The 15,101-nt window shown below is 41.8% G+C and overlaps 1 protein-coding gene across 2 annotated transcripts in view; it reads left to right on the top strand.

Annotated features, from left to right (window-relative positions):
• FRAS1 (Fraser extracellular matrix complex subunit 1) overlaps window positions 1–15,101 on the top strand; it is a 485,111-nt gene that overhangs the window by 180,773 nt on the left and 289,237 nt on the right. For both annotated transcript variants that reach the window (XM_069092754.1, XM_069092760.1), the window contains 3 exons: window positions 213–360; window positions 1,998–2,141; window positions 6,114–6,248. In XM_069092754.1, the coding sequence (XP_068948855.1) occupies window positions 213–360; window positions 1,998–2,141; window positions 6,114–6,248 (427 nt within the window). The remainder of the gene's footprint in view (window positions 1–212; window positions 361–1,997; window positions 2,142–6,113; window positions 6,249–15,101) is intronic.

Genomic DNA, 15,101 nt, shown 5'->3' on the forward strand with positions numbered 1-15,101 from the left:
CCTCCCTCCCTCCCTCCTTTCCTCTGTCTGTCTCACAAGTTTACACATCCGAGGTTAAGAACCCTACCTCTAGGGAATGATGCTTGGTATACTATTATGACTCATTTGTAGATGCTCATAGGCCCTCTCAATCTCTACCTGAATTCCTGGGCAAATGAAGCAGGCACTGAAAGTCTTTTGGTAACATTGTTCATTCTTTTATTTTTATGTAGGAGGGAGAAAAGTGGAATGATGGTCCGTGCAAAGTGTGTGAGTGCCGAGATACCCAAGTAACCTGTTATCAGCCCTCTTGCCTCCCGTGCCCGGTGGGCACATTGGCAGTGGAAGTCGCGGGCCAGTGCTGCCCAGCTTGTAAATCAGGTGAGTACAATTTGGATTGCATTTCTAGAGAGTGATACTCTTGCTGACAAACTCCAAAGGGTGGCCTCTGGGCTGTTTCCCTGTCCTTGTTTCCTTAATGCTTCTTTGTTCTACCAATTTCTCTAGAGTCCTGAACAGTCTTTGTCTAATTAAATTAAACTGGTGCAAGGAGCTTTTCTTTCTTTTGAAGGTGCAGAAATGATTGCTCAAAGTCTTTAAGTTGGTCTTTTAAGGTGACCTATTAAACAAAGGTGATTTTTAGGGAGGGACCCATATAAGTTAGTCTTTTAAAATATGAAGGCTTATTTCTCCCAAAATATATCTGTTTTCCACCTCTGCTTTCAGTTCTCCAGGGGATCAATGAGTTAATTACTTAATGATAATTGACACACTAAGGGTTCCCGATGCTGATGAAATAACAGGTATAGACCACACTATGCAACCAAAGAAAGCTAAACCAAAAACAGTCCAACAAAATTTTTTGGAGGGTTGTTTACGTTGTAGCTGAGATACTTTGTCATTATAGGGCAAATGATTGCTTGCAATCTTTAGAATAGCTTTTTCCACACAATATTTTGCTCATGTGTGGATAGGTGACATTTTCAATTTGCTTTTCACAGCTAATAGTTTTTACCTGTAGGTACCGATTTTTTTTTATATTGGCATCTGTTTTTGTTGTGTTTAACTTCTTGTGGCTAATTGTAGCATATCACTTAATATAGCATAGAAAAGGGAAAGTAATTTTATGGTTTACTTAGTCTGCCTTCACAAAAATACCTCAAGTGGGCTTGCCAATAAACACACACACACACACACACACACACACACACGTGTGTTTAGCATACAATTATATTAGAGAGTCTACTGTATTTCACAAAGCACAGGATTTGGAGTCTGGAAGGGCTGGGTTCCAATTCTGCCCGAGATACTTACTATCTGTGTGCCTGTGGGGAAGTCACTTAACATCTCTCAGACTTAATTTCTTCCTTTTCAAAATGGGTATGTTGATACCTGTAGCATTCGCCTTACCGGCTTGTAAGGCTCAGATGAGGTATAAGATGTTAAAAATGCTTTGTCAACCCCAAACTGCTGTACACTCCCAGCTGTTAACCTCTTTCTCAATCCCTCCTTCTTTATTCTGCTCATCCCCACCACCATCATCGTCATCTTCATCACTCGACATTGACAACCAAGCACTTGCTAATTTCCAAATCCAAAGAGACCCCTGTGTAGACAGTGATATAAAATCAGTGAGCTGTAAAATGTGTAAAATGGGTTTAGATATTAAACACACATTCTTTAAGCTCAAAGCTTAAGAACATTTAAACAACAAAAAAATTCTTTTCTAAATGACTTTAGGATTCTATCTGTTTGGAGGCTGGTCATTCCTAGTTCTCTATCCTATCAGTCAGAAAAAGCAATATGTGTTTAGTGTTATCTTTTGTCTCTGATAATAATTCTCTTAGAGGCTTTTAGAGGATAAGAAAAAACACTTTGGAATTTTTTCCGTAGCAATGAATTTTTGCTGCTTTTGCTCTTCATGCATGCATTCTAGGTTCCTGATGGGCTCCTTCTGCCTGGAGAGCTAGGCTGAATGACTCTACTTACTGCTTCCTTTTCTTTGTCCTTGATTCCAGTCCCTTGTCACCCAGAGTGCCTGGCTTGTTCTCAGTCTCCAGACCACTGTGACCTCTGCAGAGATCCCAGGAAGCATCTGCAGAGTGGACGCTGTGTGCATAGCTGTGACCCAGGATTCTACCAGAGTGGTAGCCTTTGTTTAGGTATGATTGGATTGCTGGCACTATGGCTAGTACTTCTCATCTGGGGATTAGCTCACCTGGGAGGGTATTAGGGATGAATGGATGGATAAATGAATGAATGAGTATAAAACAAAAGCAAGAAAGTTCCTGCCTTAAATACATAAGGGAAATAAGGCACATAATGGGGCATGTGAGAGGAATGAAAGCTCTGAGACAGAGTTTCTGGGTAATTAATATTCAATTTATTAATTAGGCTAATTGCAATCAATAAATTGATGGTCAGGGGCGGCCAGGTGGCTCAGCGAGTAAGAGTACCGGCTCCAGGGATGACCTGGATTGAATCCAGGGCTCAGATACTTAGCACCACACCCAGAAATAACTGGCCATGTAACCTTGAGCAAGTTACTTAACCCCATTGCTTAAAAAAAAAAAATTGATGGTCAGTGGTTTTGGTAAACAAAGACTGTAAGGGAGGGCGTGGCTGGGTGGTTCAGTGAATAGAGCACTGGCTCTGTAGTCAGGAGGACCTGAGTTCAAATCCAGCTTCAGACACTTAACACAAAAACTAGCTGTGTGACTTTGGGCAAGTCACTTAACCCCAATTGCCCTACCTTCCCCCCTCCAAAAAGAAAAAAAAAAAGACTAAGGGAGACCCTGAAACACTTTTAATTCCTTCTGAAAGGGGGCTCCTCTATAAGTGAAAGTCAACCTTGACAGACAGACATTTAATGAGGAGATGGGGTTAAAAATCTTTTAATTCCTTCTGCTGAAAACATAGCTTGATCATGAGACTAGCAGCCTCTAGCAGTCTGGGCAGGGGAAGCCATTCCATCTGAATCTCTGGCTGGTTTTTTCCTTCACTAGCTGGGTTGTCCTAACCTCTAATGGAGGAGATCAGGGACAGGAATTTCTTCCTTCAGGGTAAAAGCTCACCCAGACAGGATTCTATTTATACTCTAAACAGAAATTAGGTCTCCTAGTTGGGTGGTGTCTTGCCCAGAATTGATGAGCGTGTGTCTTGAGGGCTAGGAATAATCTCACCAGTCAGCCTTGCCCTTAACCGGAGTTGGGCCTTTTTAGAAAATAGAAGGAAGAAAGGGTGGATCACAATTAATAATTAGTTATTAATGTAATAGTATAATATTTTTCTCAAATGGTACGTGAGGAGAGGTGTTTTGTTTCAGACAACCACAGGTATGATGAATAGATTGATGTACCCTTTCCAGTAAGCAGTGGTCACATTGATTTGATTGTGTTTCTATGGTTTAGAGGCAGGTAGGAAGGGAAGGATCTGGCCAGTGTGAGGGGCAGATGGTAAGCTGACCAGGGGACAGAGTGAAGCCTGGCTGGAGCTTGCCTTGATGCCGTGGGCCATGAGACATGTTCACCCATTGGGACTGGTGAAGATGATAGCTTGACTTCCTCTGGCAGCCACTACTCCTGGTGGATATAAGAAAGTAGTAAACAGACCACTTCTGCCCCTAACCATCCCGTTTCTTCTAACAGTTAGGCAAAGACCAAGACTATTAGAGTCAGAAGGGACCTCCTGGACCATCCAAGTGATTATTACTTTTGATGGTGAGGGGCAGCACAGCCTAGTGGATAAGTCAGCGCAAGAGCTAGGAAGGCCAAGGTGCCAGCACCGTGTGTATGACATTCTAGTTTTGTGACCATGGGCAAATCACTTAATCTCTCAGTACTCTAGGCCACTCTCTAAGGCTGTCTGCAGAGAAATGAGTTTCCTCATCTAGGACTTCCCTGCACCAATAAAACCATAGGTTTCTGTCCCTACCTCTATCTGACCACAAGAAGAAGATTGCAACTGTGTATTGGCAGCTAGAAGTCAGGACTCAGCTTCCTGAATTCAAATCTGGCCTTAGACAATTACTAGCTGTATGATGTAGTCATGTAATGAAATGGATTACTGGAAGAAGTTGACCACATTTATTATTGAAATCCTCTCCAGAAGAAAAAACACAAAACGCCAAAAGAATTTGTAGCAAAGTAGAATGACGGCTCACAGGTTTTCACAACAACAAAAATAGTGGTTTCATCATATGCCAAAGGCAGTATTCATAAGACATACAGGGTCATCTCATCCTGAAGTGCTAATAGCACAATAAGGCATTGTTAATGAAGCAAAAGCATGAAGATCCCCGGAAAGATCATTGCAGCTTGTGCACCAGTGGAGGATCTCTGAAAAACTCTACAAGATTCTCTAAGTCAACAAATACTGTGCTACTCAGTGAGAAAATTCATTGCAAATGTGAGAGCACTGAAGGATGGCAAAAAGTCATTTGGAAAATCTAGTTCAAGGTTAAGAAGTAAGATAGGCTCAAGGTTTGACTACTGCTCAGAACCTTCATGTCTGTATATGAGAAATGTTTTCTTCAAGGAGAGAGTACAAAGACATCAGCAATGGAGAACATTCTACATGATCCCTTCAAATGAACCTGGCTATATCTTAGCAAACAGGAGGTGATCGACAGCATCATGAAGTAGCAAGATTGCTGAATTTGGAGTAAAAAGATCTGGAATTAAATGCTAGGCCTGCTGGTTATGACATGTATAAACCTGGTCAAGCATCCTTGGGCAAGTCAACAAAGTGGGCAAGAGCCAGTGAACTGTAAGGAACTCCCACCAAGAGAGATCATTTCATAGGATGTCTTAGAAAGAGGAAAAAAAAACCAGAAAAAGAATCATAAGCAATGTTAACACCTGTTTAAAAAAAGGTATTTGAAAAACCTTCAATAATGACCAGATCATACATCCATTTTCTTATAAAAATCTTTATAAGAATCATTAGTCTTCTAATGTATCCTTGATGAATCTATATGAAGGGAATGGACAGGCTTTCACAAACAATTCTCTACAGCAGATCATATCTTTTCAGTCACAGAGCTGGAGAGAGGGTTTACAGAAGACAGAATCTCACTGGGCTTATCATCTGTTTATTATCTCCAGCCCCTTCTCCCCTTAATTTTGATGTAGCCGAATGGAGACTTAACTTCTCTAATGAAGAGTCTTTCTTGAGTATGTTAAGATCTGGCAAGATTCCTTTGTAGATACAATCACCGAAATAACTTTGTTCAATGGCCCTCTGACTATTAACATCAAATGAGGCATAAAACAGGGAGATGGATGGATGTGGAAGGTGCTTACAGAGTAACCCCACAGAGCTCAGATAGAACAGAGATTCCTTATAGATAGTGAGGTCTTCCAAATGTTTGTGGATGGCATTTTGTGATCGGTATTGTGCCTCAGAGCATTATGTGATTTCCTCAGTGGGATCTATGATTACAAAGACCAAGACCTACTGACCCATACAGGAAGAAAGAAAAGGGTAAATATTGCCCATTGTCCAGACTATGATATGCCAGTAGATGGCCAATCCACTAAATTAACCTATTTATCTCTCTTTCTGTCATCTATCTATCTGTCTATCTCTCTGTTTATCTATCATATCTGTCTGTCTGTCTGTCTATCTCTCTATCTCTCTATCTATCTATCTATCTATCTATCTATCTATCTATCTATCTATCTATCTATCTATCTATCTATCTATCTATCTATCTATCTATCTATCTATATTTGGGACAAGCTCAGCAGTCAGTGAGTTGGGCCCGGATTTGAATAAGAAGTTCCTGCTTTCAAGATACTTGCATTCTAATAGGAGAATGAAATGCATCTAGGGGAATGGTGACCAGCAGGTCTAGGTAGGGACAGAGACGGTGGGTGAATCCATAAAGTGGTAAATTGTCATTTGCTTTTCTGTTGCAATAATATTATTGATTTATTATTGTTTCCTGAGCAAGAACCAAATATGGAACAGAAGGTGTGGGGGTGGATGTAGATGAGGGCTGAGCAGATGGCCCCTGTGTTGGGCAGGGCCTGGTGGACGTCAGGATGGGATGGGAAGCATGGCTAGTCATTGAGGTGAAGTCTTTGAGCTAATTGGTGTTGTTTTTTTTTTCCTGGATGTGGGCTGAGCAGCGTGCCAGCAGGAGTGTGCCACGTGTACCAATGGGTTTGAATGTGCCTCTTGCCAGCGCTCCCTGCTGATGAAAGAAAGGCAGTGTGTGGCTGCCTGCGGGAAAGGGTTCTACCAGGATCATCACAACTGTTTAGGTAAGAACCGTCAGGGAAGGAGGTTTGTATGCCATAGCAAACACCAGCCCTGTTCGTGTGGCCTGGGCCAGCTCCTTCTTTTAGTTTCTTTTGGGATTAGTGAGAAAAGATGCAAATACAATTCCAAGAGGAGGCTGAGCACAAGTATTGGGGAGAGGTGTGCTCACTGTAGGCCTTTTTAATTGTTTTATAGATTAAAGAATATCAATGCAATGAAATGTGCCTGTAATATCTGTGTAAGCCATGCTGTACATGCCTCAGGGCATTTGAACACTATTTAATTAAGCATACTTTTGGTCCAAGCTTGTCATTTGGTTCTTAGTTACATTCCTGAGCAATGTAAGTACGTTGTGTGTGAATAACAAAAGGATATTGAGAGCAAAATTCATTTTTTTACCAAAATACATATGGCAGCGCAAGAAATATGGAGTCAAAGAGGAGAGTCCAGGAAGACGGACTAAGAGAGTAGAACTAGCCATTGCCCCCCACACAATGGCACGGCTCTTCCTTGGCTCGGTGTGTGAGGGAGGGGCTCTGGATTCTGAGACGGTTGTCCACATGGGAATTGTTTTCCCCTGCCCCTGTCCCTCGTGCCGTATTTGCTGTGACAGGAAGCTGGGTTCCTGACAAGCTGTGCCAGCTGAGCGAGCTCTGACAGGTCCCGCTGAGCTGGGAGGAAAGCCCTCTCTGTGCATGCCCTGACACTGGATCCTCTTCCTTGGATTGGAGCCTCAGTTCATGTTTGTCAAGTCGCTGACATTTCCTAGGCCTTGCTTTCTCTGTCAAATGAGTGATTTTGAGTAGCTAATCTCTAAAGTTTCTTCAAATCCTAGGAGCATTATCTCCATCCTACAGATGAGGATATTGAAGTCTCAGCCATCAAGCGACTTGCCCAAGGTTATAGCAATAGTGTGTGCTGAAGTGGGGGCGCAGAATCAGATCTTCTGAACCCAGGTTTTCTGCCTGCAGGGTTCTTCCCTCCTAGTTCACTTCATTGCCTTTCAGATATCAACCAGCCTTAATCATTAGCACCAGCTCCAGTGACCTTGACCCACTAAATGAGAATCAGGCCAGGGAGCTCTTGGGAAGGGCCAGTCAGCTATCATTTAAAAACACCTACTATGTGCTGGTCACTTGCTAAGTGCTAGAGATAGAAAAAAAGGCAAAAGATAAAAATAAACAGTCCCTTCTCTTCAACTCAGAGTCTAATGAGGCAGACAACATGGGAATCCTTATGTACAAGTGAGATGTAGACAGGATAAATTGGGGGTAGTCTCAGAGAGAAGGCACTATGATTATGGAGGATTGGGAAAGATTTCTAGCAGAAGGTGTGACTTAAGCTGTCGTGAAGGCCTTTTCACTGGCTGATCCCCCTTGATTCTTTGGTCCTGGCCCTGCCCTCTGTAGCCAGACCAAACACATGTTCTCCCTCTTCCATGTGATACCTCTTCACATATTTGAAGACAGGTAGCCTGACCCTAGGCAGCTAGGTGTGGCTAGAGTGAGGGACTGGGGTCTGGAAGACTCATCTTCATGAGTTCAAGTCTGGCCTCAGAGTCTTATTACCTGTGTGACCCTGGGTAAGTCACTTAATCCTGTTTGCCTCAATTTCCTCATCTGTAAAATGAGCTAGAGAAGGAGATCACAAAACCATTCCAGTATCCCCAAATGGGGTCATGAAGGGTCAGACAAGACTGAAATGACTGAACAACAATGTCAACCCTTTTGAATCTCCTCTTTTCCACACCAGTCATGTCCAGGGCCTTCCATTGTTCTTCTTCTGACATAGACTCGAGGCCCTTCACCATGCTGGTTGCCCTCCTCTGGACAATTCTCCAGCTTTTTAAAACCCTTAAACACTGATGCTGAATCCAGTACTTTAGGAGGTCTGACAATAGAGCCCAGGGTAACAGTTACCTCCCACTTTCTGTAACTCTGCCCTTCTTGATGCAATCCAAGATTATATTAGCTTTTTTTGGCTGCCGTACTGATGACTTATATTGATCTCGTAGTCTGCTAAAAAGCCCAGATCTTTTCCAGAGTAACTTCTATTTATCTATCCATGACTTTCCCATTTATTCCTGTGAAGTTGATACTTTGTGCCAAGGTACAAGACTTTGCATTCATCTCTAATGATTTCTGTTTATCAGATTTAGCCCAATACTCTAGCCCAGGGGTTGAAAACTCCATTTATAAAATGTAAACCTCATTCTTAGCTTGCAGGCTGCACATAAATGGGTGGTGGGCTGGACATGTCCCATGGGCCATAGTTGGCCAACCTCTTCTCTAAGCCTGCTAAGATCCTTTGGAATCTTGACGGTATTGACCTGTGTGTTAGCTTTCCCTCTCAGCTGTGTGTCACCTGTATGTCTGTGCCTTTCTCTAAGTCACTTAGAAACATATTAACCAACCTGGAGCCTAGACTAGATCCCTGGGGGTACTCCAGAGGAGACTTTCTGCCCAGCTGACGTTGAGTCATTAGCAGCTACTTTTTGAGCCTGTCTGTCCAGGCCCATCTGAATGTTTTATTGTCCACTCTATAGAGCTACATTTTCTCCATAAGAATAAACAGGCCCTATTCTTACAAAGCTTATAGTCTGAGGGAGACAACATGTAGACAACTGTATTAACAAGTTACAGATGTTATTCATCCTTTGTTTTCAACTCACTGTTATAATTTTGATTCGGTCCTTTCCAGCGTAAAGGGCTTTCTCTGGCAGAGAAAACTTGCCACATAAAGTCACGTGCATTTGCTTCTCCAAATTCTCCTAATCCCATCCACTCCAAGCAAAGGTCCTGTCTCTCTAACTAAAACTAGAACAGGACACGCCTCCCCCCCCCCCCCTTCCCTTGCCAGCCTTAGCTGGCATTGTGAGCTTTTGTTTTACATTCTTCATCCTATCTTTATTATATTTGTCTTCTGTTGTCTGACCTTGCTTGAATCTTCTGCACGGGTAAGTTCCCTGCGTATCCACCTAGGGCTCTTCAGACAGATCCATTGTTTTCTTCCATATTGAAGTTTTTTATCTTTGTGTCTTCAGAATTTTATCCTTGAATATCTCTCATCCTTCCTGGGCTTTGTCCAAAGTATTTAGTGTATTCACTGAAACTATCTTTGCTCTAAACCCTTTGAAATTTGTTTTTCTCAAATCTAGAGAGCGTGCATGTGAGACTCTGCCTGGCTTTGCCCTCTATCTCTGTTACAAATTCCTGAATGGAGTGGTCACTTCCTACCAACAACCAATAATTTGCCTCTAATTTGACTCAAATTCAGGTTATATTTTTTTCTTGTTGATTTTTTTACAAACTGATACTTTTTCTTCTCCATATCCCCCTTTTTATGAGATTTCTACAGACTTTTTTTTTGGTGGGAGAGAGTTATGTAGTTGAATGGGACACTGAATATATTTGCCATTCTTCTCTTAATCTAATAACATGGGGGAACAGTGGGAGAATATTGTGGGTGGCTTGGGGGAAGAGAGTGGCATTAGTGAATGTTATAGGCCTAATGACCTTTTTCTTTCATAATTTTTAATTTTTTTAAGTATGAAGAAAAATCAAAACATGCATTGGAAGAAATCCAGTTACCACTTATATACAGTAGTCTTTTCATAGGATTGTAACAATCACCAAAGAGAGAATTGTATTTACTCTTCTATGCCAATTATTTTTCAATTCCTTAAGTAATTTTTTTTGGAAGGGGGAAGGCAAGGCAATTGGGGTTAAGTGACTTGCCCAAGGTCACACAGCTAGTAAGTGTGTCAGGTGTCTGAGGTCGGATTTGAACTCAGGTTCTCCTGACTCCAGGGTGGTGCTCTATTCAGTGTTCCACCTAACTGTCCCATAATTTTTTTTAACAATACTTTCCCCCCCTATTTAAAAGTACTTTACCGAATAACATTTTGATTATATGAAATGCTTATGTTAAAGGATGACCTACTAGTTCGTTTGAGTTCATTTAGCAGATATTTTCAATTTCAGAGACCACAGATATTTCTGTTATGTGTAATAGCTTTCTGGGAATGATGTTAACAAGTGACAGTTATGGTGGTGTTTATGTTAGTGAGATGTGAGGATCCCGAATTGTGTTAAATACTTGTCCACGATTATATGTGAAGTATATAGCTTTGTCTTGGATATTTAGTTTTGGAACCTTTGTTGGAATGATATTGCTGTAGACATTCTCAGCAAAATGAGTCATATACCTGTTTCTGTTAAGTGTACACACATATTTTTCTTGATAATGTCTAAGGTTTGGGTAATTCTGGTAAACTGCTTAAATTCCACTTTGATAAAGTTACTTAAACTGCCCCTTGCTACCCCTTCCGTTCCCTTCACATAGATACCCTTCGAGCACCCCAGGAGCCATTTTGCCTTCTAAGGGACATTAATTTTTCCAGACTTTGCTCCCCTCTCTTGTTCCTTTTGCTTTGCTATGTTCTTTCACTTATGCCCAGATTTCTGCCCAGTGGTGTTCTACTCTCAGAAGGCTAGTGTTTTGTTCGGCTCAAAACGAAGGTAGTTAATTGCTTGTACATTCCATCCAAGAGCTCACGTGTGCGTGCCTGAAGTAGAAAGTTGCTGGGAAAATTTGTTCTTGCTCCTCAAGGGAATTAAACCAATTTGCTTTAGTTCAGCTTGGCTGCATTTTTTTTCTGTATAAAATAAGACCAGGAGAGGAGAGAAAGAGAACTTCAAAAACTCAGAGTCAAGCCGTAATCATTTTTCATAGATTATCCCCTTTTTAAAACCTAGCAGTTCTGACTGCCCCTCTTAGCTAGAAAACGCTTAACCAAAAAGTGTTTGAGGCCCTGAAATTCCTTGTGATTTTTCATAATGAGACATTGGAAGTCTCTCAGTGTATTTTCAACTTAAAAAAAAAGTCTATCTTATTAAGATAAGTTACAGTGTTCTTGGATGGATTTCTTTTAGTGGAGACTCAGCATAGTATGGTGTAGAGAGGGCTAGCCTTGGCATTGGGAAGTCCTAGGAATATGGCACAGTGGAGAGTTCACTGACTCTGCGGGTTGTGGGTTCAAATCTCCCCTCTGATGCTTACTACCAGTCTGACCTTGAGCACGCTTCTTTATCTCCTTGTTTCCTCATCTGTGAAATGATGGCAGTGGACTAGAGGCCTCTGAGGTGCCATCCAACTCCGGATCTGAGATCATACAATGTCTTGCCTTTTCCCACATATTGTGTGACTGAGTCACTCGACTTGCCACCCCCCCCCCCACCTCCCCCCCAGGAAACTCTCTGAGACTAAAAGGTGTAGATGAGTTGCTATTTGCATCAATGGAGTGAATTTCACATCAGGAGGTACTCATATTGATGAAACCAAAGACACCTCTGTCCTCCAAAAAATCCCTTGGCTGAGTTGTGTGTGCTTAGTATAATTTGACACATTATTGATTCATCAGAACAAAACACAAATGAACACAATGCCAAGGAGACTGATTCCTAGCATTTGCATAATTATTGTTCATGGGCACCGAGTTATACAGAGAATAAATTGTAGAGTAGAAGACAGCACTGTATGGCATACAGTGTTCCTTCTAAGAGAGAAGGTGTGAGTAAACATGTACCGTGGGGCAAAGGGTCTATGGCTGCTGGCTTTAGTTAAGTCTTTTTGCATTTAGTTTAATTAGCATGTTTTTTAATATTACTGACCTTGGTAAAATTAAAGGATGTGAGATTGTACCACATTCTACAGCCCATGAGGAGAAATGAAAGCAATTCAAGGCATAGGACTGGTGTAGAGTAAGTCTTTAATACCTATTTGTGGGATTTAACTGAATTGTGATGGGCTCAGAATAGGTAGCTCTTTGGTGGGAGGGACCCATTGAATTGATGGGGAAGTGAACCTGTCTTTATATATTTATGTTCATCAGGAGGGAAGGGAAAGGGGGCTGCTTGCCAAGTCATTCTTTTTAAGGTTTCTTCCATCCAGGAATCTGTGTTCCTCTCCTCCCCCATCCTCTAGACCAGGTGTGGGGAACCTTGAGGACACATGGAGCCTTCCAGATCCTTAAGTGTGGCCTTTTGACCGAATCTAAATTTTACAAAACAAATGCTTTGGATTCCATCAGAAAGCTGCACTTAAGGATCTAGAAGGCCTCAGGGCCAAAGGTTCCCCACCCCTGCTCTAGATAGTGGACTTTGTAGTGAGAGAGGGGGAGCTGTGTGCAGAGTTCCTGGCTTATTTAGCAGTGAAGCTGGGCCAAGAACCCTGGATTCTGTGACATTACATAGGGCTTTCACCTCCTTTTATAAAAATATAACAGTCCAAGGAATGTTTCTAGGTCACGCATGCTACAGGCTCTCAGATTTTGGATCATGAAAAGATTTGGGGCTGGTTCTTCAGCCTGAGCTCTGTGAATTAAAAAATAATATTTTGCTAACCGTATTTCGGTGGTTTGCTCTGCAGCCCTGTGTATTTTGTCTTATTCATTTACAAACATTTTGGGAAGGGTGACCCCAGATTTCACAGGGGGTGTCCATGAAACAAAAACGGTTAGGAAACCTTGATTTCGACAGTCAGAATTTGGGAATAGGGAGTGTTTCATTGTTTGCCTGCAGTGTGATGCTTGGTGCATAGTAGGTCCGTAATAAAGTTTTACACCGTCATCTTCCCAGCCGCACAGGCTCATAAGCTAGGTGGTATCCTTGAATCCTTCATCTTTCTCATCTGATCTGAAGGCTTGTCAGTTTGACCTTCCTGATATCTCTTGTATGTGTCCTCTTCTCCCTGCCACCTCCCTGGTGCAGGCCCTTATCACCTCATGCCTGGAGTAGTTTTTTCCCTTCTAAAGAGGTAAGTGACTTGCCCAAGGTCATACAGTGAGTAAGTATCTGAGGCCAGATTTTAACTCAGGTCCTCCTGACTCCAGGGCTGTGTCACTCAGCTGCCTCATGCCAGAAGTATTTTAATAACCTTCTGGTTGGTCTTCTTGCCTCAACTCTTTCCCCATTCCAGTCCATCCTCCATTCAGCTGCCAAAATGATGTTCCTAGAACACAGATCTGACCATATCACTCCCCTTCCTTCTATTCAGTAAAGACCAGTGGCTCCCTATCACCTCTGTTTGGTTTCATAATCTGGCCCTTTCCTCCCTTTCTCATCTTCTTACACCTTTCTTTCCCTCCCACATACTTTGTGACCCAGTGATTCTGGCCTGCTTGCTGTGCCCGCACCGGATGTCCCATCTCCTGACTTTGGGCGATTTCACCGACTGTTCCCCATCTTCCCCACCTTAATCTTCACCTCCCGGCTTCCCCAACTTCCTTCAAATCCCGGCTAAAATCTCACCCACTGCAGTTTGCCTTTCCCAGGCCTTAATATTAACATCTTCCTTCTGAGACGTTTTTATTTTGTCTGTCTTGTTCATACGTAGCTGTTTGAGTAATATCTCCCTCATTAGAATGTGAGCTCATTGAGAGCAAGGATTCTTTTATACCTTTTATTGTATGCCCAGAGCTTAGCACAGTGACTGGTACATAGTAGATGTTTAGCAAACGTTAATTGACTGTGATAGATTGATAAAAGTTTAAGTCCAATGGATGCATATCTTAAAAAAAATACCTTTCTTACTGGGCGCCCTTAGCTGACACGAGGGAGATAGAAAAGTTGTTTTATACTTTGTATCTGTACCACTAAATCTCTGATTTAAAATAAATGCCAAGTAAACTCACATTTTTTAAATCTCCATAATGAGGTAAATGTACTAAATAAAGTTCATTTTATTATTCACAACTTATTCAAAATCCTTTTAAGTGGGTCAGATTTTATGATGGCGGGGGAGGGTTTAGAATTATGACTTTTTTGACCAACCTGGTGCTAACACTCAGAAGTAAAAGATTACTGTCTGGAAGCATACACAGTATCCAACAGGGTCCTACTGATGTCATTGGGATTTAGAGACTATGCTTTTAGCAAAGGAAATCCTAGAGTTGCCTATTCCCTGGAACGAATGGTTGATTGGAAAAGCCCAGCTATCTGAGGAAACGAAGTCATTGACTCTGGAGAGCTATGTCTAGCAGAGGGAAGTCTTGATGGGGTGCTGCATTGAAATGTAGTTTAGTCTGAGGCTGATCCTGCCCTACAAGGCCACATTTGGAAATGTTAGGAAGCCTAGGATGCATTTTCTTCAGTCGGGATTTTCATAGTCTAGTTTTCTCACAGTCTCCTAAAGAGATCATTCTATGCCTTCCCTTATCTTATTCCCCTTATTTGAAATACCCTCCCTTTCCCTTCTGCCCATCTGTCCTTCACGGTTCAGCTCAAGTCTCCCTTCTTCCATGAAACCTTCCTCAACTAGCCTTCTGCTGTGTATTTAACTACTTTGTATATGTCATATGTGCGTGTTTATTAACTTTATCTTATCCCACATGTATATTTATATGCATTTGTTGTCTCTGCCTTTTGAATATAAGTTCTTTATGAGTAGGAATTATTTCCTTCTTTGTTCTGTTATTCCTAGCTCTGACACAGTGCCTGGAACATAGTAAATGCTAATTGATTAAATGATTTTGCGCCCCCCGCCCCCCTCCGACCTTCTGTAGTATTAAGTACATAACATAATTTGACATTTGATACTATATTTTTGAAATGTGTTTTGATCATTTAAGGCTTAGTCTTTTCTGTCCAACTAGATCATAATCTCAGTAAGAACTGAAATGGTCCCTTAGAGTTCTTCTGGATTCCCCAGAGCATTTAGTATCAAAATATAATGCTAAGCACATAGTAGACATTTAGTAATCAATTTTTGATTGATTGGTGTTATCAGCCGTGGCTTGGAGGAGAAAGGCTAGTGCAGTGTAGCTGTCCTTGGGTCTTGTACTCCTTGTGTTAGTG

This window comes from Petaurus breviceps, unplaced genomic scaffold (assembly GCF_028583685.1).
Source record: "Petaurus breviceps papuanus isolate PSGF00001 unplaced genomic scaffold, PetGlider_PUasm1.0 126, whole genome shotgun sequence".
Classification (NCBI taxonomy): Eukaryota; Metazoa; Chordata; class Mammalia; order Diprotodontia; family Petauridae; genus Petaurus; species Petaurus breviceps.